The sequence below is a fragment of the Myzus persicae genome, unplaced genomic scaffold (assembly GCF_001856785.1).
Source record: "Myzus persicae strain clone G006 unplaced genomic scaffold, MPER_G0061.0, whole genome shotgun sequence".
NCBI lineage: Eukaryota > Metazoa > Arthropoda > Insecta > Hemiptera > Aphididae > Myzus > Myzus persicae.
This window is the reverse complement of record NW_019103934.1, coordinates 590,910-615,665: the sequence shown is the minus strand read 5'-3', so window position 1 is coordinate 615,665 and position 24,756 is coordinate 590,910. Positions and strand designations below refer to the sequence as shown.

At 29.3% G+C, this 24,756-nt stretch overlaps 1 protein-coding gene across 1 annotated transcript in view; it reads left to right on the top strand.

The window, feature by feature from the left end:
- Positions 1 to 24,756, top strand: part of LOC111036604 — a 129,973-nt gene that overhangs the window by 101,623 nt on the left and 3,594 nt on the right. Inside the window, exon 4 of the mRNA XM_022318687.1 lies at positions 21,368 to 21,936. Within this exon, the coding sequence (XP_022174379.1) occupies positions 21,368 to 21,936 (569 nt within the window). The remainder of the gene's footprint in view (positions 1 to 21,367; positions 21,937 to 24,756) is intronic.

Below are 24,756 nucleotides of genomic sequence, written 5' to 3'. Positions count from 1 at the left end.
AATCAGGCTAGGAATTGTGAAAAACGAAATATTTAAAATGATTTTTATTTTTGGAAGATGTTTTGCATTTTATATTCATGCATATGCGTATTAAAATAGGTATTGAATGGTGTTCAGGCGGTGAATTTTCATATAATAGAACGTCGGACCATAAGCATTTGTGTGACTAAATCCCAAGACATTAAACGGATTTCTTCAATATAAATCCGAACAAACCATGGGGTAAGGGAGAAAACGTCATGGTCTTCGGTAAATAGATAAAAGAAACAAGCAAACAAAATTCCCTGCACACCGCAAAACGCACAATAACAATTTTTTACTTCATCATTATTGATTGTCAAAAAATACAAAACCCATATTTTATATTCATATAATATTATATAATACCGTAGTCGGATTTAACGATTTCCCGGTTCAGTGGAGTTATAAAATGATGACAAAGATATATAATTAGGTATACCAAAATATATATATATAATACAGTCGTGGTCATGCGGGACATAAAACTATGTAATATGTCCAAACAACTTGTCACCCTCATCCCCTATACGATTTTGAGATAACACTTAAGCACCTATTACAACTGTCGTTCCATGTTAGTAATAGTTGTTGTTCATCGTGGTGGTGATAACGAAAACCGTATGTGATATTTTGCAGTTAAGTCAAAAAATTGACCAACGTTAATTGTTTCAAAACGATTTTGGACTCGACACCCAACAGACAAACTATGACACTCGGGAGAAACAATCCACAACCCCCCATCCCCTTCATGACACTCATTCGCTTGAGGCACATCTACAGATTTTATTATATTTCTGGATTATTACCTATATGAGGTTGTAAGTGTGTCAGGAAGATACGAACATTTTACATTACAAATTACATTTTAATGAATCGTGGTACACCCCCGTAAACTGACAAACTTGTCAATAGTTATTAGTTCCTCGAAGCATATTGATTATACTCGAAAGCGCTGGAGCATTAATGCCATAACTACTTAAATTAGTTATGAGGAATAACAATATAAGGCCCACCATACCCACTCGGCTAAGTATTATATAATTGATAGTTATATACTTGATGTGATTTTACAAAGTTTTTTTATTGTCAGAGTTTACCAGAGTAATACCTAGATTTTTTAATAGGTAATGGTTTGGAAGACCGAACAATTGGTCAAATAAAAGTTAATTTGAGTTTTTACATTTTGTTTATTAATTATTTGGACTGGTTAGTATTGATATTAAAAAAAATCTACCATGTTGAAATATTCATGTCCCGATTACACGAGTAGGCCGACCGAGTTAGCTTGATTTTAACGACCGAGCTATGAAATAATCTGCCCCTTGTGTTAATACATCTTATTAGATGCTTATCCATTTTAGTAGTCTTGGTATTAAAATATAGTCAGTAGACACCACCTATTATAAAGAGATTACCAAAAGTTTGAATAAATGTTTGTAATTTATGTTTGTTGTTTTTGTTTTGTGACTTGTTGGTCTGGAAGAAAATATCTTAACGAGTAATGACTAATGATATTGTTATGCATAAAATATTTATTTTTAGTTTGACATTTTTTGCTTGTATGATTCAGGTAAGATTCATTAATACTTTGAATTTCGATGTAAAAAAAATGAATATTTTATCATCTTTGTAGAACCACAAATTGAAGTTGATTTTTTTTAATAGTTGTTGACAAAAACAAGAGTGATCTCTAGTCTCTACATGTTTATACTTTATTATGGATAAGGTAAAAAAGTTCATTACTATGTTAGTTGCTTTAATTCTTTGGTATTCTACAGTAATAATATAGATTAATTGAAAGTATTAATTGGTTTAATTTGCATTTTTCTCATATGATTAGTCGCATCCCTTTATGAGAGTAGTTTGAGTGTGATTTTCAATAGTTAGTTCAAATTGACGTAAATTAGACGATTATATAGTATTATTATATAGAGTTGTGGTCATTTGGTTGATTATCTATTGCAGACGTATTTTTATTTTTATTTTTTTTTGTAACTTGAGGTTAAGATAAATTAGAAGTAAGTTCGGTTAGAGTTCTAGAGTATACCTAATGTCAAGAATGCAGAGGTAGGTTATGTATTCCTTTTACATTCAAATTATTATTACGATTGCAACTATAGGCAATAGGCATACTGATATTTTCATCGAATTGTTTTTCATTTATTTGGAAAGACTGTCAATTACAGGACTTTTGAATATTCTCTAGAGCTTTGCAGCCCAGATAGCTCACTTGGACGGTAGACAAAACAAAGGTAGTAAAACCTCCTACTACTATAGTGTAAACACTACACAAACAAACAATCGTAGCGATGGGTGTCCGATGTCCCATGCTGAGCTGTCAGCGTTAGCTGTCAGTATATAATAATAAATAATAATATTATGAGATCGCTTGCCCCTTCGAATGAGTACGATGCAACAGTATCGTGAGCAGTGTGACAACAACTTAACAGCTGCAGTAATCTGACGAGGCTTCAGAAGTCACGTTTCTTCATCATACCATCCGAGTAAATAATATAATATTATATGGTGGTAAAAAGTCCGGTAGGGGGAAAAGGGCTTAAAAGGCGGTAAAACACGGATCGGCGATTTCGTCTGGACTGAGCTGCCGAAACGACTTTTATTGCGGTCGTTATCGTGTTCGGTGCCGTTTTTGTGACCACCTTGCGCGCGTGTAGTCGAGGACTCGTAAAACCACCGTCTACAATAAATCCACATGCGCAGGGTAGCCGCCGAGTATATATTGCGGCATATGCGTGCAGTCAAGTATCGCGGTAGTCATATATATATATATACAGATATATCTGTGACACATATATATATAAACACACACAATATTTATATATATATATGTATATATAAACATCGAGTGCAGTTTTCCAGAGCTTATCACCCCCCTCCACCTCTATTATGTCGAGTGGTGGACCAATAACAAAAAAAAACACCCACGTTTATCACCTCGGAGAGTAGTAAACTGCGTGTGGGTTTTAATGTATCCTTGCGCGTTAGACGAACGCAACGGTGGTAGGGGAGGGGTTGGAAAAAATTCCACTCGACACGTCATATAACATTATTATAGTCGCACTCAGCCATGACAAATTTAACGTGAATTTAAAGGCGTGTATTATATTTTGGTCCCTGTAAATATTATGATGATATATTGGGTGTTTCCGAATTTTGTGCGAAAACCATTATCTATATAGGTCGGATTGCATGAACGGTTTTTTAGAAACAAAATATTTAATATTCAGTGAAAATGATCAGATTTGTAAAAACTGACAATTTTCAATAAAATGTAACAAAAAATTAAAGTTGAGTATCTATACAAATATTCGTGTTTTTTAATAATATATTTGATAAGGAATTGCAGTTCAAAGTTTGTAAAACACTAAAAAAAAAATATTTAAACAAAAAAGTAAATTTAACAAAAAAGAAGTAGGCAAGTAGGTACCATTCTGCTGTACAGCAAGTGTCAAGTGGGTCACTATAAAGGATGTGTTAAATTTAAATACAATAATATTACATTATTGTCATTGTATACGAAAAATTATTCTGAGTGGAGGTGGTCTGTCAACCTATATCAAGTATATTTCATGATATTATATTATTTAGCATTGCTATTGAAGTAGTTAATCTTACTATGCATATTAAGTAATCGAATGGGACCTTTTGCAGTATACGATTTGGCACGTATATCGTTTCGACGATTTCTGGCAATTTCGGCGATACGAGCATAAGACGATTTAACTTCTTTTAAATAGGTTATCATATTCTAATGTAACAGGTATTATTATTACAGTTAATTTTAATATTTCTTATCACTGTGTAGGATAGAAATTTTAAAGAAATCATCTTTATTAATTGGGACGATAATAACTACTCAACAGTAGTCAGAATCGTGTGTTGGTATGCTTGTAGGTATCGTTGTTGGTTGGCTCACGAAAATCAATTATTTCTGGTTTATTCATGTAAGGTTACCACCATTGGTCACAAACATTTAAAAAAATAACTGGTAAAGACTATGCGAACTGCCATGTGTTAATGTGCGATTTTTCTTAAACTAAATAAAATAATATTTAGGTAACTTATTGTTATTATTATTCAATTCAGTATGCACCCAAAAGATCATGATGTCCTTATGTTTGTTCCTTATGGACTCGAAATGTACCGATTTTAACTAAAGTTTCAAAGATTGTTGTTGGAGATATCTGAAAAGTTTAGAGAATCATTTGAACCACTTTAGAAAGTATACCGAGTGGTATATCCAATCCGCAACGGTCGGATTGCTCATATCGATAGAATCAGTTCACAAAGCGAAGTACAATGACGCCGATTTTCCCGTGAACTAAGGTACGAACATACAAGTGACAACATAACGTTCAATGTACACTAAAACAGACATACACCAATATGGCGTTATATTTTACTTTTGATAATTTTTTCTCAGACGAAGTCTTGTTATACAATTAATATTTTTATAGGTACTACCCATATAATATATTATGGGCTAGTAGATATTTTTTTAGAAAAATAATTTTATCGCCCAAATGTCATTTTGACGAAACGTACAAGCTAACTATCTTAAATCCATTTTATCATATTAAATTGACTGGTACCAATATGGATGACATATAGATGCAAGATTTGAGGTGAACTATACCGACTACGAGCCAAATTTTCTGTTTTTATTCGTATTCTATGGTTTCGAGTTCAATAAAAAAAAAACGGCAGTAGTGTATTTTGGATTTGTTTGAGTGGATCGACGGAGTGTGTTTGTTGAATAAAAATAATTTTTCACAAGATATGAAGTACCTATAAAATATAAATATGTAGTAATAATACCAAATACCGAATATGCTGGTATTCGAATTTCAAATAGCTCAAGCCTGCGTAGCGAACGTGTTAGTATGCTCACTATATAGTGTACACGATTCAGAGCATGTGACTTGTCTAAATCGTTGGCTTTACGTGCTTGATATATATATATATTTATGTACGCACTTTATAAACAAACCAAAACCACTTATCTGTCGAATTCTGAACTTTCGATGTAGACATAGCTGTATAATGTTATGTGACATTGAGTGTCTGATCACTGTAAAGACTATTTTTTATTTTTTTTTATTGATGTACGAATGAGTGTTTTATAGTTCACGACACTCGCGAGACCTTAAACGATACGTGCCTGGTGCCCCGCACGCCAATAAAATATATAATAATTTATTTTATATTTTTCTGCCATAAATATGGTATCTAATATACGCAGGCATACTCCAGGCGTAAAATAATAACATTTTTACCAAGGTAAACCTAGGGGGATAATAATAATGACAAAGTGACCCTATTAACTGGTATTATATGTTTTATATAATATTATGCATGTGTACAAATTTCGTGAACACCGCCGGTAGCACACGTGATGTAGAGTGATCCCCGTGGAATGGATAAAAATTAACAAGACAACACTGTTTATCATGGATTAATGTCACCACGTCGTTCGTCTACACTGTACAGCAATGTGTATTTTTTCATATTTCCATTTTTTGCTAAAAAATAAATATATAATATAAAACATTAAGAATTAGATAGGCTTATAAGAATATTGTTTCATTTCGTCTTGGGGACAGGTGTACCTATAGATTATATTAAGTTGTCCTTCTCTGAGTAGAAAAAAATAAAATACATAGTTAATATTTAAAATATACATAGTACCAACGAAAATGAAATTGTGTTTGTAATGTTGTAAGGTAGGTATGTACAGTTTGTAACGGTTATTATTGCATTGACTGCGTTAACCATAAAGTGCTTACATATTTCTGAAAATACAATGTATTTTAGTTTTAAAACCTCAATGAAGATTAAAATATATAATAGAGAAAACTGTAGGTGGAAAAACTCTCACTATAACAAAACCCATTCAATTTCTAAAAGTCGCAACTAGAAAGTACAAACAAATAATGTCACAACTTTTAGAAATTTAATAAGTTTAAAATCGTTTTTGCATTCAAATTAAGATAGTAAAAATAGTCCAAATATGCTATACTGCGGTGTGTCAAGTTTTTTCCAATAAAAAATTTGTTGCTGCAACAATTGAGAACATTGTACGCTTGAAAGTGCGAAAGCGTGTTTTGGAGCAATAATTTCTTGATAATGCATCAGTAAAAGTGTTATAAATATGACACCACTTGTAGAATTATTTTAAAACAACTTAAAAATATAACCCGTTAATATAATGTATTAATATGATACAATACATTTTGGTAGCTCAACTTTAAAACTTCTATCTCAGGTTAATTGCATTCATTCAAATCATCGTATCGATGGATTAATTTATTCTAAAGCATCTGTAATCAACTAAATTGTACATTTGTACTGATAGTAATTAATACTCCTAAATAAAACAAAATATACCATAAAAATTTCCTACATTGTTGCCCTCGAAAATTGTTACCTGCTGAGTTTGCAATCATATTATTGTCATTAAAATATACGAACATCCATAAAATTATGTATAGCTTATGATTCATTTTCAAATTATATAATATATATTATTATTTTCATACTTTATGATTTTATAAGGAAGTGTTGTTAGTTGTATGTTATTATGATTTTAAACCTACACTTAATATATTGTAAAATTATGTATGACAATTTTATGAACTCTTAAAACAGTTAAAACTTTTATTTTACAAACTTATGTATTATCATTACTAAAATTCTTTATTTTTTGGTTAATTTTATTTGTAGGATAATAGACATATTATGATAGATAATTATAATAGTATTTTATAATTTTTAAATTTAAGTCCATAAATGTTTAAAAGAGTTTGATAAACCAAACTTTCCTTATAGGATATAACTATTATGCTGATTATAATATTGCATAAATAGTCATAATATAGAATAACTTAATGATAAATTACAACTCAAGATTCATAATGTAGATAAACAGTTTAGTAACACGTGCGGACAATAATAATTTAGTGCACTATAACTAAATCTATAGTTTAAAAATATTATTTGTTACGTATATTAATTTTTTTGTATGTCTTTAATAAAAATAACTATAAGTAAATATAATGAAAAACAATTATTAAGGTATTTGTAGTAACAATGAATAATAAGAACTTTGTAAATGATGACTAAAATAAATATTTAAGGAGTAACATTGATGGCAATTATAATTATTTATAATAATAATATTATACCCGTTTTTTTAAGAAGTTTTATATAAGCAGCTTGAACAAAGATGTAACAAAATATTTTTTAAACTATTATAAATTTAAAAATAGTTTTATACTTAACAAAGTGTGACTTTTTAAGAATTAAAGGCACTAAAAAAAAAACAAACAAAAATACCTCTGCTGTTATGAATTTTACAGATAGGTAAAGCTGAAATCGTATACCTTGTGTGAACATTTGGTGCTTTTGGCTTGTTTTCTTTGTACCTGGTTTTTTTTTTTGTAAAAATAACTTGTTTATAACGTTTTCTTAAACTTTTTTTAAAGTATATTATTTCGTATTAATTGTATTTTAATATAACGCTCACAAATATTTAAATACATTATGCACAAAAAAATTAGACAGATGCTTGGGATGTACATTCCAAATACTTTACGAGACTTAACCTTAATTGTTAATCTTAACAGTATGACTGCCAATTAATAAAGTTATTAAAGATGTATTTATAATATCAACGTAAATTAATATTCTTCATTAATATCTCAGATTTCTAAAAGGTATATATTATATTATCTTTTTCAACAGTTCAATTAACTAAAATTTATCCATAATTTAATAGTTGAATAAAAAATTAAAACTTTTTAAATATGGTATGGTTTATTACTGTTGCAGTCTATTCCTATTAATTTACTACCAAAAACACACTAGTTAATACTGTCTGAATACTACTGGGATTATTTTTTAATCTTAGACGATTAAGAATCTATGATTTTAGATTCTAATTACCAGTCAAAATTAATTATCTGAGAATAGGTATTAACTTTTAGGTATTAACTTCCAAAATATAAATTTTAAAATTTAATGATATATTTAAATCAATTATTCTATTACTACTGTTTAATGTAATTTAATTTAATGATCGTTGTTTAATATAATATGAGTACTTTTTACCGAATATTTTAATTTATATTAATCTTAATTAGTGAATGAAATTTAATTCTGAATTAATAAATTTTAACCCGAAAACCTGAAATGAATGCTCATCAAACTTTAAAATTAATGTAACGACTCGAAAATGTCACAATTTTCTTTCTCATATTGTATTAATTCTGTGGTGCAGTGGCATAATTATTGTGTTTGTTTTTCATCCATTTTACAAATACTGTATTTAACTCGAAATAAAATACTTTTTCAGTTTAATACAAGTATTATTTAACTGTTGTTTACAGACATTTTGCCAACTGCATTATTTGATTATATTTTGTCAGTATTTTTATTTGTCATGATTTTGAAATGTTTTCTATAGAAATTCCTTGAATCTCCCTAAGTATAATTCCCTTGATGTAAGACGTTTATAATAATAATATTATTTTTGATGAATTATACAAATTAATATAAAAAGTAATAATGATACTGATTAATTAAATTACTTCATTATTTTCAGTCTATAAATCGGAGAAACCAAGAGATTTTGGACTTGGGTTTTTTACTTGTAATTACTGACTAACAAAAATATCTTTAATACACTGTAAATAAGATTTAGTAGAATTGTGGTATTCTTGATTGCGGTTTTGTGGTCATATTATTTATTATCTACCGTCTGCCAGATAACAAATTTTGAAAAAGTTTGTGAAAGCAGAAGAATATATACTATAAATAAATGTAAACAGAAAACTCACAAATCAAATATGAAATAATTTTTTTTTTTAATTGTTAATTTAACTTTTTTGGTGAATGTCACCAACATATACCTATCGTTACAATACCCTTACAATTACAGTAATGGCAATATACATAATCGAGTAGAGTGCTAAAACATGCATATCTATCACCTATGCACATATTTTGAACATTTTCGTGCGATTTGTATACTTTGCAATTCAACGTTAAATCGGTTTAGCCTTGGTATGTATAACCGGATATTGGACGATAATATTAAAATAGTCAATGGATCAACGACCATGGCACACGTCTGTCCTTATCGATTTGGAACAAATAGTAGTATAATATTCCAGTTATATATATTTATTATAATTAGGGCTGTGAATTTAATGCACTACAAAACCTTAAAAAATGTATTAAAAATGTCAAAAATATGCAATAAAATATGCACTTAAAATGCAAAAAAAAAGGAATATAAAATGCCAAAAATTATAGTATAAAATTTATTAAAAATGGTTTTTAATTTAATTTTTATATTTATATTAATATTGGATACAGGATATTAAACATTAGTACAAAAAAAAAAAAATAATAATAATAATAAAAATGTTGATTGAATTTGATTTGACGATATGCTACAATAACTTATCTAAGTTATCTAGTTGTCTAGCAATTGCCTTATTTTATCGAATCGTTATCACTTATCTTTACCTAACCCGTATATAGCGTGTAACTTGTGTAAAATATTATTTAATAATATAGAAATTTGACATAATATATACAGCCCGTGTAAAATAAAAATAAAATGTTTTCAAACAAGTCAATTGACGGAATTTGATTAAAAATACTAGAAAATGAACTAAAAAATTAAAAACGTCAAAAAATGCAAAAATATGCAAAATAAAAGTTTCATAGATGGATTTGTTATTACATAATTCAAATTATGTACTCACAAAGCTATGTTTTACAATCACCGAAAAAAAATGCACTTTCCTATGAATTCACAGCCCTAATTATAATCTTACACCAAAAAATAACTATAATATAATACTATGCAAAACGTCAGAAGTGCCAATAAAGTAACTGTGAGTCACCATCACGTATTTACCAGTCAAGCGACAGGTACCGATTTGATTTTGTGGAAAATAAATCAATATAGATGAGAAAAATATTTTATAAATTTTTAGAACTTTTTAATACCAACGTACGATATTAATAATTATTTTTGCTGTAGGTTACAAGATTCGTCGTCGCCAGTCGTTTAAAAGTGTCGAGTACCCACAAACAATATTTTTAAATTACAATAAATTAACAGAAATCATTACCTATATAATTCAATGTTTATAAATCAAATTTCTTCAACATTTTAACTTAAAACATCTATAAATAATAACGTTGTTCGTATAATTTTTATTTTTCGGTTATGTATTAATCATGAAAATCCTTGTCTTAAATTTTAAATCTTTAACTAAAAAAATTGAACATTTTATATTATGTTCAATAAAAAATAATTTTAAATTTTCGAGATTTTCGATGCATCTTTAAATGCTCATAAAAAAAATTGTACACCACGTCACCACCAAAATCAATTTTACAACATAACTATGAACTTTTTGTGTCAATAATATTGGAGTTGAAAACATCTTCAAAGACATTTTTGATCATCAAAGGGTGTTCAAAGAAATTCATGTGAATTTAAATTATTCAAATTTTATACTAAAATAAGTATTTTATACCCATAAAATATACCTTTTATCAAATAAGTTCTAGGTAAATATCGTACACATAATCATTATTTTGCGAGTCAACATCGTTTATAAGTATACGGATCGATAGTATTTACACACATTCTAACAATATAGTACCTATTGAACTATCATAATTTCCGTTCGCTATTATTGTATGCAGTCCATCGATATATAGGTGCGATTCAACGGTTTATGTATACTATATAGTTATCTCAAAAGGGTACTGTGTCAATTTCGGCCAGGTGGTGGTGGGGAGGACCGCCCCTCTAATTATCGGCCTTTCCGCCACAACTCTTAAGACCCAAGTCTCATTGAATGTGTCTCGAATGTGTCTCGAATGTGTCTCGAATGTGTCTCGCTGTTGAAAATAAACACTCTAACGAGTAACAATATGCGTAGGTAAATAAAATATAGATTTATAATAATATATAGGTAGTTTAGTTTCGTTCGTACCAACATACAAATTTCACAATATTTGCATCTGACGCGAGAGAGCTCAGTATAAATGTTGTAGTTAGGTATAACTTTGCGTTAATACAATATTATACAAAATTCAATAACATTTTATTGGAATAAGATCGTCGTATACATTGTATTGTTGTTTTAACTCTTTATTGCAATGCTCTTCGTTTTAAATATACGATTGAATTCTAGTTAACATTTATTTATTTTTACGTTTGTGGACATTGTTGACTGAACACGAGTGTAAATTGGAATTTTTTTTTAAATCGATCTAAATATGAAAAGAATTTTAAATTAAATCGTTATGTTTGTTCGATTATTACTATTGTACCTACTGAACTGGTTAGCGCTGTACCGATCATGCCCACCCAGTCTGTTATCAAGTGTTACACACAGACGGCACCACTGACTAGACTCGAAATTGAAAAATATTTTAATTAAAAATTGCGTCATTTACAATATTTTGGTATAAGTTTATGTACGTAAAAAATGTAATGGAATTTAATTAATTCAAGGGTGTGTAATTGTGTGTGTGTGTTTGTGTTATAACTATTTATCTGTACAATTTTAACAATAAAAACATTCAAATTATAATTAGAAATTAACGAATTGAATCCGAATGTCCGATAAATCAATGGTAATGCAAAACAATTTAAATAGAAAGTCATTGAAATAAATCTTGAACAATTTCTTTGAGAGACAATCAATGTCCTTTTTTAATGCAATATTAGTCCTGTTTTATGTTTATCATTATTCATCAGTGCTATATTGTACACTAGGGCGAGTACTCAGTTTGAAAATCACCTCAGAGAGAAAATTGTACATTATAGTTTTCGATTTAACTATTAATTACTTACCTAAGATCTTTGAGATGTGTACTCATCACTACTATCATATGTGTTTTTTTATCCTTCATTCGCTCATACAGAAATGTACAAAATATTAGCATGTATTTAGTTCCAATGCTACAACACCAATACTCAAAATAGAAAAAATGTCATAGGTATATACCACATATACATAACAATAATCTCGAACATAGAAATGAATTTTCTAATGCGTGATAGATGATTTAATAAAACAATGTAGATTATTTATACGCAATCGGGTAACAAGTTCAAAATTATAAAAGATAATTTTCTAGATGTCGTCCACAGATGTGTTGACACACATTTAATAAACGTTTATGAAGGTGGTGTTGTATATTGTGCTGCAGTAGTAACGACTACTTATGACTATATTATTATGGTATTTAATAACTATCAAAATATATTAAATATTCATAATCTGGTAGTTTACACTTATTTTTACTCGAAAAATACGAAAGACCAAATGTATAATTTATTCGTATTGAATAAAATACAAATAAAAAAATCATAACCGTAGTAATCAAAAAATTTCTATAGTTATACATTAAACGAAGATGGTGTCGCGACCTTTTAACTGAAACTTAAATAGCTTAGCTTAGTAAGTTAGAGGAAAAAAATAAAAACTCAAAATAGGTAATGTCACTAATGGGTGGCTTCTCCCTTAAAAATTCAAATGTAAATACTCTTTGTCACATTTGCGTATTATCCCGTATAAGAATAGATTGTACCTACATTTCTTATAAAAAAAAAAAATAACTATACAAAAAATATTTATGGCTATAAATTCATCCTCAATAATAATAGCATGATGCACAATCATTTAAACTTTGGAGCATGACGGTAAAATGACGGTAAAATTTCATTTTTTTTAACTTTGAACATTTAATTTTTACATAATGCGTATCCCTACGCAGTCAAAGTAAAAAAAAAAAAATAATTTTTTACCAACATAAATCTCATTCAAGACAATCTTTTTCAAAGTGACTTTTAATAAAATGCGTATTTCCTTATTTTTAATGTAATACCTATTGTTTTCAAGGTATTTATATTTATATTTTCATATCGTATATAAGTTAAAGTTTTGAGAAAAGATTGAACATAAAATAGATTACTAAACTTTGATACGAATAATATTTCGTATTATTAATATTACCTATGTTATTCAATTAAAATGCAATTTTTGTATTCTGGCAATTAATTTTTGGCAAATCTCGTCATTTTTCTTATTATTAAATTGTGATTTAATGATAAATGACGTGTATACATTTTAATAATTCAGAATAATACATACTCATTCACCAATGCAAATGTGTTCAAAAAATAAAATAAAATATGTACGTGTCTGTGAGTATCTTGTGTTACTCATACGAATCAAGAAAACAATTTAACATTTTAAGTATGAAATATGTTCATTTTTTATGTATATTATTTGGTTAGGATTTATAGGCTGGTGGAAAATGAAAAATTCCTGTGAATATTTTCTTTTCATATTCAAGTATTCTACATAATATAACAGGATTTATAATGGAACACGATTTGCATAATATATACATAACGCAACAAATATATAATCGATTAAGTCTATCTATCTTTAACTAAACTTAAACTAAAAATCTAACGACTTTTATAAATTTTAAATATTTCGTGCTGCAGAATTTCGTCGTTTGATTATATTTTGACTACTATCAGCATTGCTGCAGCCTGCAATAAACAAAATATATGTATTTATATTATTGTAATAATTACGGTTTACACGTCTTTGATCATACCTATAAATACATGACGTATGTTGAACAATATTATGATTATAATACTAAACTGGCGGGCACCCTTAGTAAAACACTAAAACAGATATATATTAATAGTATCCGGTCGAAATAGCGAAATAAGTTATAATGAACCTACTAACAACACCCTACACCCACACTTGATATTATTATAAATTAACAATTTTACACTGGTGGTATGACATGCACGTCGTTTCCAATTTCCAATAAATATAAGTAGGTACAATAATTTACCCGAAAAAAATTCAAAAATACCCCTACCTATGATACTAACATCAACGAGAGTCGAGAATCACTCGTCAAAATCATAATAATATTTAGCCTACATTAATTTTTAGTAAACAACGTTATCTCATAAAGTTTCTCGAAGTTCTTATAAATGTTATCAATTAGGTGTACATGTATTTCGCATGTTATTCGACGACATTGATTCACAACTGTATTACATTACGATTAACCATTATATTTATAATATATAAAGTTATGAAAATATTATATATAAGTATATTTTTTTTTATTGATCAAACAAAACATCGGCGACAACGGCCATTAGTTGTTGTTGTTGTTACATTGATAGCAAAATTTTGTAATTCCACTGTAATTTTTATTTATTTTTATTAATTTATTTATTTTTCAACATAATTCAATTATAATGCATTAATACCTAGTAATAATATTAAGAGCTAATTCGTATCTAGTATACGGAGTTTATATGGATAAATATAATAATAATTTATAGTAATAATATATGAAATTCCTTAAACGGTGTAAAAAGTTCACTTTGTTTTCAAGATATACAATAGTATTGATTAATTTATACTACCAATATGAACACCAAAGTTTCCCTGATTATTTATATTTACACATATCGGCTTTTCATGATTTAGTTGATACACATTTTCTCATTGTTTTTTTTTTATACATGATAGTTATTAATAATATCATTTGTTTTATTAGTCTGATTTTCACATAAACGCGGTATTATACTCTTTACACCATTTCCCAAATTGTAGAATATAGTCATTACCGTGTAATCTGGAGAATTTCTTGAACTGGTTGATGTTGCATTATGTGGTTTTATATTTATATAGTTTCCTGTTCTCCTATCTATTATTTATATATCATTGAGTATGTGACATTGTATGGATCGTATGCGAATTTATTTAATGTACAATATTTATAGATAGATAGTATGGCTAAATAATTCGGCTTATGGGTATGTCGATGGAAGAGAGTAATCCACTATCATATCTAGTATTGGTTATGCATCATCGCTTATTTGTACAATATAATATGTTTCTCGAGTTGTAATTTGTATTCCAACGACTAGAAAAACTCAAATATATTAATTCACAGTGGGTATTTTAAAAAAATTGTCCAACATGTTTGTATGCATATTATAGTGTCGAGATGTCATACGATTTTCGAAAGAGGCAGACCGGCGGGCCGACATGGGCAGTGAAGTCTCTTTACGTGCGTTGAACTGTGAATAGTCAAGTGGCAAGCGTCCGGACTATGTTAAGCCACTCCGAATTGTTGGGTTTCCAACCTAACCTTAGACTTGAGCCACGTATTTTGGGCCTTTTAGTTTTTTAGACGTTTTAAATGTTAAAATGCGTGACAAATTACAGAGAAGTATAGGCAATAAATTATTAAATGGGTACAACACGTACCTAAAGACTTTAGAATAATAATAGTAAAAATGTGAAATCGAACTTAAGACTTAACAAAATATGACTTAATATGAGTTTGCGATAACATTGGTATAATCAATGCGTGCGTTGCGTTTTTGTCTTATCATTTTCAGTTACCACTAATATTCTACCAGAAATATAGTGTTATAGATTTAAAAAAACATGATTACACACCAAATATTTTTTTTGTTTTACATTTAATGATTAATTTAAATCGAAAAAAAATTTGTGAAAGAATAGTATAGTTGCAAAGAATCAAACAGTATTAAGTATGAACATACATTTTTTTTCAAAACGAAAAACCACAACAATCCAGATCTATGACCGTCTTCAAAGAATACGCCAGCATAGTTGTAACTTTTGTCTGTTGAGCTTAACCTTGCTTTCTGCCCAAAAGCAAAAATGTTATGCAGATCATTTTGTTCAAATCAAAAGATAACTAATTTTATAAGCCACTACAGTGTTAATACTGAAATATTTATTGGCATTTCAGAGAGAGGATATTAATCGATATGAAAGAAGATATTAATGCAACGAAATACTTAATTTTAATTACATTTTTAAAACAAAAAAAAAATATACACTAATCAATTCAAAGTTTTGCCATTAGGTGACTGCTTTTTTAATGTACCTATATATATCAAGAAGTCATCACGTAGTATAACTTATACAGTATATTCGTATTGCAGTATATATTAAATTAAGTGAAAAATAAAAAGTTATATTACTTTATTTTTAGATTAATGACATGAAAAATGTGAATATAAATTAACCCAATTTACTCATTTTTACCAGTTATCGTGGTAACCATTAGTAGTACCATATATACCACCACTTACTACAGTTCTCTCATAATAATGGCTTATAAGATTGTAGTCGAGAATGAATATGCTTCAAAATTATTCCTCAGATAAAAAAGTAAATATAAAATCGATTAAAAAGTAAATAGGCACAGAGAAATACTTGACGTTTTATTCACAGTTTACTATTTGAAAACTTATATTTAATCAAATCCGACAGGAGTGTAAATTCTAGCCCACACATCACCGATAGTGGAAAAATGAAAAATAAACAATATAGGTTTACATTTTGATAATTTGCGTCACTTTCATGTGTCAAGTCGCAGTTATTTTGTCAACCTAGAATCAGAAGCCAGGTGACGCAGGCGGCATTCATTTCATCGTCGTCGTCTTTATTATCTGTAAACGTTTCTCTGTAACATATTTTTGAGGGTGGTGGGAGAGAAAAAAAAACACGCACACACATAATTTATTATTAATTGTTATTATTAATCCATTGACATTTTGTTTAGTATGTAGTATTATTATTTCATCATATTTTAATATTATTATAGTATATTATACTATAATAAGCAATCCGTTTTACATGATTAAGATTATTCTCTCGTGCGGTTTCCATATGCCGCCGATTGCGTTCGTCGTCCGTCGTCCCGTTTGTTCGTCTGACGACGTAGTCGTCATCTTGTTTTCGGCGACTTTTCTTTTTTTTGATAGTGCTATTATAATAGATCGGTAATTTGTATTTGCCTGCCCTATTAAATAAAATTATTTATACTGACTTTTCAACCAATTACATAATAGCATGGAATTTTTTTCAAAACACGTTTAAATGCACAATCGACATAAAATATGTATTAATGATATATAATATCGAACGGGATATAATATGTTATTGTGTTTTAGTTTTTTTTCAAAGTAAAAAATGTTTCTGAATTTATTTAAATGTAATCTGCAGTTTGCTTAATTGTAAGTGTATCAATTATTTAAAAAAAAATTAAGACCAACAACGGGCTTCAACATTTTAATTAAGTCTTAATTTCATTAATTTTTAAAAATATAAATTAGAATAAATATAACTTACGAACGACACGTTTCGTTGTAATGTATTAATATTCTACGAACATGAAAAATTTGATGAATCAAAACATGTATACATTTTACACATTTTATTTGATTAATCATCGTGTTAATTATCATAATATGTAAAACAATTATTAATAACTGTTAAAATTAAAAAAAAAATTAAAATAACAAATGTCATGGTTGATAAAATAAGTTTTTTTATATTAAGCTGTAATGGTAAAAAAGTAATGGTGTTTGGGTGACATGCAAGCATGTCAAACATTTCAAACAAATATGATTTACGAACAAACAAATATATGATGTGAATCTCACATTATTAATATGACGATAGAAGGATTCGTTCAATACGACAAATATAGAACATATTATATTATTTTACATTGTTCTAAAATATATATTTATTGTACATATGCATAAATAATATATTATATTTCGTAGAATATTTAAATAAAAATGTAGAACTATTATAATACTATATGTTACGTAAAATTGAAATCGATAAAATGATATTATTTTTTTTTTTAATTTAAAATTTTTAAAAATTGTGAGGTTCTTACCAGGTGCTAGGTAGATTCGGTCTCATTATTAGACGTCTGATGTACTTTGGAGTCTTGTGTTCACAACGAAAACCTGTACACGAATATTGTTACGTACACGGTGACGCAGATGTGATTGTTGTACCAGAAATTAACACGAACGATGACTGTTCGAAGACTGCACGACATGGCGACGGCGGGTGGGCAACTGCAATTGAGCGAGTCCTGTATAGTATTATAAATGACAGTCCAGTCGGTGTCGTAGCTATCCGAAATCGAACAAACTACCTTCTGCCAAAGCTCCGAAACGATTGAGACGTAGACGCGATGGATAGGTACCTATAGCGAAAGTTTCATCACTTTTTGTTCATATTGATACCAACGCTAATGATTCTCCACAGTTCGTTTCATGTGATTAAGTCGTTCCCACTGGTTCTAATGTTTTAATCTACGGCGCTTGCCAAATTGCAGCGCAATGTATACACACTATACAAATATGTTTCTTAACTATACTAATTAAATCAATTATTTTGTATGCATATGTATTACTTAAAGAAAACAAATTAAAAATTAAACGAATTCTCTGGTTTATAACTGGTGTTAGTGATATTTGGCATTCGGGGCTCTGAAGGTTTTTTATAGCGACTTAAAGGCTCCGCGAATAAAATTTAAAATAGTTTGAGAACCGCTGGTATAATATGATATTAGTCAACAACGTGCGCGAGTGTGTGATTTCGATGAATTGATAGTGTTATATTATTATATTGGTCGTCGATCTTTCAACAATAATAATTGTTGGAAAGACAACATTATTATCCCGTGGGAGACGGCGACGATGGTAATGTTATATAAATATTATATCTATATTATGTTGAAACGATAACGCACTCATTACGATTATAATGTCAGAATATATGGCATTCGTTAGAAATCGTTGTGTAAGCTAATAATTAGCAGTTAGCACAGACCACCGTTATAATGATGGCACAATAACAATTTATCTAAAGTCAAAATAATTATAATCGGACGTAGAGATTAAAAGTAACATTTAAGCCGTGTTCGTTTATTGATTTGTTATTTTTTGTCTCGTCAATGGATAATATTTTACTGCGCACATGATAGTACAATAAATTATGTCATATTCTTTATAAACTATTTAACATTAATTACTTTCGTTCAAAACAAATTGATTTTATATTTCAAATATTATAGGTACCTATAGTAAAAATCTGTAGGAACCTACCTATTACCTAATTTATGTTCATAAAGGTATGCTATGCTAAGGCATAATAATAACTGTAAAATTACATTTAGGTTTAAAATGTGCCCACAATAATACAAAACGTTTTGAAAGAACTATATTTCTATATCAAAAACAACTTAACATTTCAAACTTAACGAAAAATGTAAATTTTAATGCTCTGGTCAGACTCATAGCTTCACCGTCGTCACAGTGCAGCGAGTAAAGAATAAGATAATATCAATTAAGAAACCTGTGATTTGATAGATTTTACTTCTACAATTTAACTTTATTACTTAAAAATATACATTTGGTTATAACTAAAGTCAAAACACAATTCTAATGGAAAAAAGTGAAATAAAAACTAAATTATGGACATTGTAAGTAATTTGAATGAATGGCAGAATCGTTTTCAAAATATATGATTCAGTTAAATACAAAAATTGGATTTATTATTGTACATTAATATTTATTACACAATTCTAATATTATATTATTTATTGTTTTAAAACCCATCAACGCGTTTTTAGTACTGTTGACAGATATAAATTATATTATGACACATGAATTTTAAAGTCAAACCTTCATAGTCAACATCTAACACTATATACAAAGTTTACTTGTTATCATTATATATATTTCCCAACGGAAATATTTGACAACCTTGAGTTACGACGTTTATCGTCGACACGTTGTTTTAATTTTTAATTTTAATATTTTAAGTTTTCCTTCCACATTTTGACATCTAAACTATAGTATACAAGTTATGAATGACACTTTTTTTAAAGGATATAGTATAAAATAACACAAAAACTCCATTTTAAATGTGTTTAAATATGCAATAAGGAAATACATATTTATATTAAATATTAATTATAATTTTTAAATTTGTATTATAATACTGCATAGAACAACAAAATATTATACCAGTTTATACCTAAATTTCAGATGAATATTAGTTTTTTGAATGGAATATATGTCTTAGTCAAACATTTCTAAACTAATTATGATAGTTCAGTAAAGTTTGTATTTAAGTTGCTCACTAACGTTATTCTGTATAGCTATTAGCTAGTTATCAGTTGATAACCGTTCAAAAACTTCAATTCAAAAACTCAGTGTTACTTTGCCATTTTATAAAGGTTCCGATCAACCGTTAGTTACAATAAAGAACAAGAGTTAGGTTATTGGGTAAGATAATACGATACGATTTTTGTTTATTAATAAAAAAAGCTACAACAATAACTTTTTTGAACAGTTGAAGTTAAAATTTTGACTAAATCAAGTAAATATATAAATCATTTTGTGGTTTGAAATGGATGTATACTATCTTTAAACTTTAAAGCAACCTACAAATCTACACATCTCATATAATATATATACATCTAACTTGCCATTTACTCCCCCATAATTCATCAATATATTATACCCAACTACCCAAGTATAAATGTATAATTTATTTCGAATAGGAACTAAAAAACTAAAGTAAATTGTATAAAAATAATGTTCATATTAACATTATCAATCAACTCTACAGCCATACAATATTAAATGTATCAACGTGCACGCAGTAAGTTTTAAATCGAATATTCGGGCAGGAGCGATTTAGTGCATGTTTATCAAAATGCGTAAATCCACTGCTATTTTGTGCCAATGTTTGTAGAGGGTATAAACAGATGGTTTTTCAATAAAAAAAATTAACTGCTACCTCAATTATCTACAGTTAAATGTCGAATTGTAAAAAACAAAAAATATTATATGCTCTAACCATACTTACTAAAATAGTTATTTAATTTTTACATTGAATAAATATTGAATATTAGTTTTACCTTACATAATAGTATAATACATTATATCGTTCTCATTAACACTGCTTACAAAATTATAATATTTAGTAGATAGTGTCATTATTTCAAGAAGACATAAACAAAAATAATGAAATAACTTGTAACCGTAACTGGTAACAAGTTTCCATGGTACAGCGTTTTGTAGCTGACAACTAGTTAGGTTATACTCTATGATGACACCGTGCTATAACGAAGAATCTATCTCGACGGCTGGGTGTCATGTGGGTGTAATAATATACGCAGAATCGAGGTGTTTTCTAGCTGGCCTTAGTTATCGAAATATTGTATTGAATATTATATTTTTTATTTTACTGGTCTCTGTAATAATTATTATTAGCTAGTGCCTGAAGAAAACTCTCGACTCGATTGGTTCTAAAAACTTTTATTGGCACCCGATTGACACTGTGCAACCATTAAAAAAATATTATTACTCCTTCCACAGGTATGTTGGGCCGGGACGAGACGGGCACGCCGACTGCGGCGACGGTGGCGGCCGACGGCGGTAACGGCGTCGGAGCGGCCGCCGTCAGTACCGCGTCCACTTCGACGCCGGTGGCGGCGGTCACCACTCCATCGCCGGCACCGCCGAAAATCACGACGACAGTGGGAGACGTGGGCGACGAACGCGGTCCGAAACACCAACCGCCGCCGACCACGACGTCTTCGTCGTGGCCATCGGGCGATTGGATCTTGAAGACGGTGCAAGACATCAAAGCGGCGGCCAGGGCCCGGGGGATAGGCGCCGGGGGCGAGGACTACGACGGCGACGACGACGCCAACGATTACGATTACGACGACCAGACCGACGACGAGATCGAAGAGATCGAAGCGCCGACCGCCGCGCCGGCGCCTCAACCGTCGCGGCCGCCGTTGCTTAAGACGGTGTCCGGCCACATGTCCCGGTACGAGTTCAAGCGGTTGGACGGCAGACCGAACGACGGTCGTGTCAACGGCACGTACGTGGCCGTCATCGAGAGCGATCGTCCGCCGCGCGTCGTCATCTACGACCCGGTGAGCAGACATCCTGTTATAATAATATGTATTGATATGTGAAATAGTTGTATACTCCGGTTATGTCCCGAAAGTCGGTGTGTGAACAGATCACGCCCAAAATTATGTTTTTGGAATTTTTTGAGATCGCTGTTTTCTTTGTCGTGTTTTTTAAAACCGTTAAAAAAAAAGGTGGGCAAGTGGGTCCTGTACAATAGGTGTACAATGAATAACTGTAACGGATGTGTCAAATTTGAATTCAATTATATTTTACCTGTGTCTATATTAATTGCATCACAGAAAAAAATGAAAAAAATATTTCAATCTTATTCAATTCATAGAATTTCCATACTTATAAGTCTTAACTGTAGGGACTTAACGTTTTCCCAGCAACGTCTGGACGGAGCGTCACTACGCTGAAGCCATGCATTCCACTGTTTTTATCCACTTATTATTTATAATCAACGGTCGGTAGTAGTAGAAGTAAAACTTGAGAAAATATGTGTTCCATCTAATGACAAATAACAATTAATATTGTGTTAAATAATATTATACAAGATAAAGTTTGTGTGCAAGTATAACTGTCGTCGAAAAGTTATCATACGACTGCAGTGACATCCGAATGGAGTACGTCTTGTGACAGTCGGGGGTCGTAAATTACTATTATTTGTTTTGGTCCATAGTTTGTAGAACTGAGCTTTTTAAAATGTTTTGAGTTTTAGATAGACATTTTTGAATTTGTTTTTAATCAAGTTTTGTAGAAGTGTTATCAATATATCCTTGTATCACTATTGTGAATTGGTTTATTCCGAATAAAAAGTGCTTTTATTATTTATAAAATCCTTGGATAAATTAAAGCCCCACATCTCTCAAATAATATTTCCCCGTATGTCTTACTGTTATTCTTGCATTACTGTGCTCTCTTAAAAATTAAGTTTACTGATATAATAATTTAATGACTGCAGTGAGTGCCTAAACTATTTTTCCATAATATGAGACACAAATAATATCAACATTTTTAGAAGAAAAAAAACATCATCCCTCAAATGTTTAAATAAAAATATATGAACGTTAGAAAATAGACTAGATACTATTAATTATATTATAATAGATATTTGGAGATAAAAATAAGTATAAACAGCATAAAATAAACAATTAAAATTTGATTTTAAAAATCATTACCCCGATATCATACGGTATTATATTAACCTTTTCAAAGAATTGCCGACTTAGTCACTGACGGTAGAATCATAAGTCTATAAGTGTAGATACTAGGTATAGATTTTTTCATTTTGAAAAGTATTTACCTCGGCGGTAATCTATTAGATTATTTAAGCTGCTTTTTCGAGTTCCGACGAATATAGGGGACGATTAAATATTCATTAGCCGATACAAGTTAATTATACATAATATTCTGGCGGACGAGAATAAAAATATGCATACCACTTTTCCGACCAATTTTCTACCACTAGGAAAATGCTAGTTGGCTATAGATATATTTTATTATTATAAGTGATTTAGTTGTATGTAATACCTATATTATATTGAACGCGTCGGCACGTCCGGTCGTCCGATTTCGACAAGCTGTCGATTTATCGGAAACCCGACAATTTCTACACTTCTTATACTTTTATTGAAATCGTTCGATTTTTGGAACCTTAAATACCTAATGCGTATACCAAGGCGTTGTTATGTGTATTCTCGCAGCCGGATATTTGTTATTTACACAGGTACCTATATAATATTATGATTATACTGTTGCGCGACACATCATAAATTATTCTGCATAATTTATTTTAAAAACACCGTTCAGACGACTCTACACACGCATAAGTACCTATGAAGTACGCAGTATTCCAAAATAAATGTTATACCTATGTAAGTAAGAAATGTATCATGATTGTCGTATTTAAAAGTGTGAGCAATGTACGTACTATTTTATACATCGAAGAATATGCAGTCCACGATTACTGAAAACACTCGATATGTTGGAGTAGAGTTGTTCTATTTTAACCATGATTTGTTCCTCCATCCTGTTACTAAATGTAGTTACGTAATTTTTTTTAAATTTTTTTGTTTAAGTACTCAAGTTTCACTCGTTCTAGATACATAACATGTGTACTACAGTTTCACCATAAATTTATATGTTACGTATCTGAATTGTACCATTGTAAAGATTTAAAAAAAAAAAACAATTATTAAATTTAAAAAAAAATTGGCGCAATGTGGTTTTTTAGTTTTTGCGTTCAACATAGGTAATAATTTAAGCGCTATAGCTTAGTATCGAAGTATTGTTGATGTAAATAGTACCTAATATAATAAAATAACCTACATCTGTGGCGTATTTAGGATTTGTTCTTGATGATGGAGGGGAAATATGTTTTCACGCTATTACATTAATAGTTATACTCTATCTTAACTTATAATACTATAGTAATATTTGATCTATCTAATACAGATTATCTTGAAATTAAAATATTTACTGTCACCACTTTGTATAACTATATTACAATGATAAGTTATAACATAATAATTATATATACAATTTACTTTATTTACCTATAAGTGTTAATATAATATTATGTGTATAAGTATTGCGTAACCATCGTCATCATTGTCTATCGGTACCAACACACTTATACAACTAAACACCGTCTATCACAGGGGACCTGCGGCTCTTTAATATGCAACCTGCGGCTCTTTGGAAAATTCCCACTAATATCAAGTAGATACGTTATTTGTGTGTTATTGTATTTAATTAAATAATATTATATAATATGTTCAAACAATAAAAATAATAAAATTAATTAATAAAATAAAGTTTTTTATATTTTCTAAATT